Raw genomic sequence first — 2710 nt, 5'->3', positions numbered from 1 at the left:
TTGATAGACCTTACATTAGAACCATCATTTGCGATGTAAAAAATAGATATAATATCATTGTAGTTTCGGATTATCAAACCATTATGAAGAAGTTACAATCCCCAAAAACTTGGTAGATCTTACATTAGAACCATAATTCGCGATATAAAAAACTTAGATATAATATTATTGTAGTTTCAGATTGTCAAACCATTATCAAGAAGTTACAATCCCCAAAACTTGATAGACCTTACATTAGAGCCATCATCATTTGCGATGCCAAAAACTTAGTGAGGTGAAAGTCCCGTTCTTCCATGCATACCTTTAGGTTTTGGCTATGAGGCAGCTCGGCTAGGTTAGCTTAGCTGATCAGTTCTCTGATACAGAATGATACTCCAGATGTAATCCGTGCCATCCTTTGCAACACTTGTTAATATAATGCTGTTTTTTTAAAAAAAAAAATGACATGACCGCCATTTTTAAGTGGTGAATGCCGAGACATGTCCACCATCAGTAAAATGGTGAATGGCGAGACCAGGGCAGGACGAAGCGAGCGAAAACATAGCATACTACGATACGTGTATATCCATGTCCAGGGTCCAACCCAACAATCCAAACAGTATACAGCCCAACCAAGTAGTAACTTCATACAAGAACCTAAACAAAAAGCAGCGGATCCAATAACCAATTACACCGTGTCCCTACTAAGGTAACGTCAAAAAGAACACTGCTGCATTCCTCCAGCATGAAGCGACCGGGGCCGGCCTTTAGTTAGTTGTAAGGGCCCATGCCAATGCTGGAGCCGCCGTAGGGGGCACCACCGGCGGCGTCCCGGGACTTGGAGTAGCTGAGGTAGTACACCTCGCCCAGGATGGCCGTGAAGAAGGTGAAGGCCGCACCAGCCGCGAACACGCCCTTCCGCACCGTCTCACATGAGAGCGAGTCGCCGTAGAATATGCCCCTGTACCGGGTGTGGTACGCGTTGCGCACTGATCCTGCCAGCAGGCACGCCTCCGCGATGAGGAATGCCACCCTGCCATTGGGGATGAAGACATATGTGTCATTGGCAAACATTTGGATGGGAAGTTTGCAGTGCAGTCGATATTAAATGAACTTTCAGTTTTAGTTCCAGCATGTACCAGAAAAATATAGTGTATCTCGAATCTGTAGGTACTGGAATAAGAGTAATTTATGAACTTTCAGTTTTACTACTGTCACCTGGTGATCTCGAGAGAAACAGATAAAGAAATCACTGACAGAGTATAAAGAAAATAACAATGTGCTTTAACAGTCCATCGGAACAACTCAACATAAGTCAATTCGTGTGTAAACAAATATCAAAGCATACCATTCCGTCATCTTTTTCTTAGAAATTAAGAAGTGTAGATTCAGTTGGAAAGCACAAAGATCCAGGCCAAGACCAGCCCAAGGAAAACGGACCCTTAGCTGAAAACGACGCGCAGATCTCACTACAATCTGCTCGTAGTCGTAGGTAAGAAGTAGACGAGCGATGGGGGGTAAAGAGCAGAATCCAACCCACCCGAGCGTGGATCTGGCTATTTCCATGCATGACTGTGAACAGGGAGAGAGAGAGAGACAGAGAGAGAGAGAGAGAGAGGGGCTGGAGATTTGCTCGTTTACCATGTGAAGAGGAAGAGGATGAGGGCGCAGGCGCGGGAGCCCCCCGGCTTGAGCCCGCGGCCGCAGCAGAAGCAGCGGCTGGCGACCATGAGCACCACCTGCGCGGCGGCGAGGAGGAGCAGCGCGCCGACGCCGTACCCCGTGGCGATGTCGGAGTCGTAGACGCAGTAGTCGTACTCCTTGGCGGCGTCCGGGGTGACGGTGGCCCGGCTCCGGCGCTGCTCGGCGGCGACGCCCAGGCCGAAGGCGATCACGTCCAGGAGGATCACCACCGCCTGCACGATGATGGACGCCATTGCGGATTTGCGAGCGAGCGAGCGACCGTCGGTCGGTCTGGTCGGCCTCTAGCTCGCGCGGCTAGGCAGGGCTGCTGCGCTGGGGGTGTGGGGTGAGCTAGTAGCCCGTGGTGTGTGGTAGGAAGGTGTAGTTAAAGGCCGTGCCGGTCGCGTGTCGGTGTGGAGTGCAGAGGAGGCGAGGGGAGTGAGCTTCGCTTTTCTTTTGGGGGTGGTGCGGGATGGGGACCGGCTAACGAATGCGGCAGATAGCTGGGGCGCATCTGGCAGCCGCTACCGGACGGGCGTTGGCGCGTTGCGTTTTCCCTGCCAGGGTTGGTGTGCGTGTATTGTGTGTGGCCTGGGTCCAGCGGTGTGGTGTGTAGCACTGTGGCTTGTCGCCGACGGCCTCGGGCCTCGGCGGGCACGGCCAGCCGGCCAGCCAGCGCTCGATTTCTATTTATCTATTCGTGTCAGTTTCTACGGTAGAGCGGGCATTCGGACCACGTGGACAGCGGCGTTACCGTGTGTTTGGTTGCTGAAAGTCGCCTAGAGGAGGTGAATAGGGCGAAACTGAAATTTATAAAATAAACACAACTACAAGCCGGGTTAACGTTAGTAATAAAGAAACGAGTCCGCGAGAGAGGGTGCAAAACAAATCCCAAGCGAATAAGCAAGTGAGACACGGAGATTTGTTTTACCGAGGTTCGGTTCTTGCAAACCTACTCCCCGTTGAGGAGGCCACAAAGGCCGGGTCTCTTTCAACCCTTCCCTCTCTCAAACGATCCACGGATCGAGTGAGCTTTCTTTTCTCAATC

The 2710-nt window shown here is 51.3% G+C and overlaps 1 protein-coding gene across 1 annotated transcript; it reads right to left on the bottom strand.

Moving 5' to 3' along the window:
• Nucleotides 1–526: 526 nt before the first annotated feature.
• LOC100502065 (Fiber protein Fb34) lies at nucleotides 527–2307 on the bottom strand. The gene is made up of 2 exons (XM_008671835.4): nucleotides 1621–2307; nucleotides 527–1012 (listed from the first exon to the last, which is right to left on the bottom strand). Exons 1-2 carry the CDS (start codon nucleotides 1914–1916, stop codon nucleotides 751–753), a joined length of 558 nt encoding a protein of 185 aa, XP_008670057.1. The 5' UTR covers nucleotides 1917–2307; the 3' UTR covers nucleotides 527–750.
• Between the last annotated feature and the right edge of the window lie 403 nt (nucleotides 2308–2710).

This window comes from Zea mays, chromosome 2 (assembly GCF_902167145.1).
Source record: "Zea mays cultivar B73 chromosome 2, Zm-B73-REFERENCE-NAM-5.0, whole genome shotgun sequence".
NCBI lineage: Eukaryota > Viridiplantae > Streptophyta > Magnoliopsida > Poales > Poaceae > Zea > Zea mays.
The sequence above is the reverse complement of the archived record's forward strand: the minus strand, read 5'-3'. Positions and strand labels throughout refer to the sequence as shown.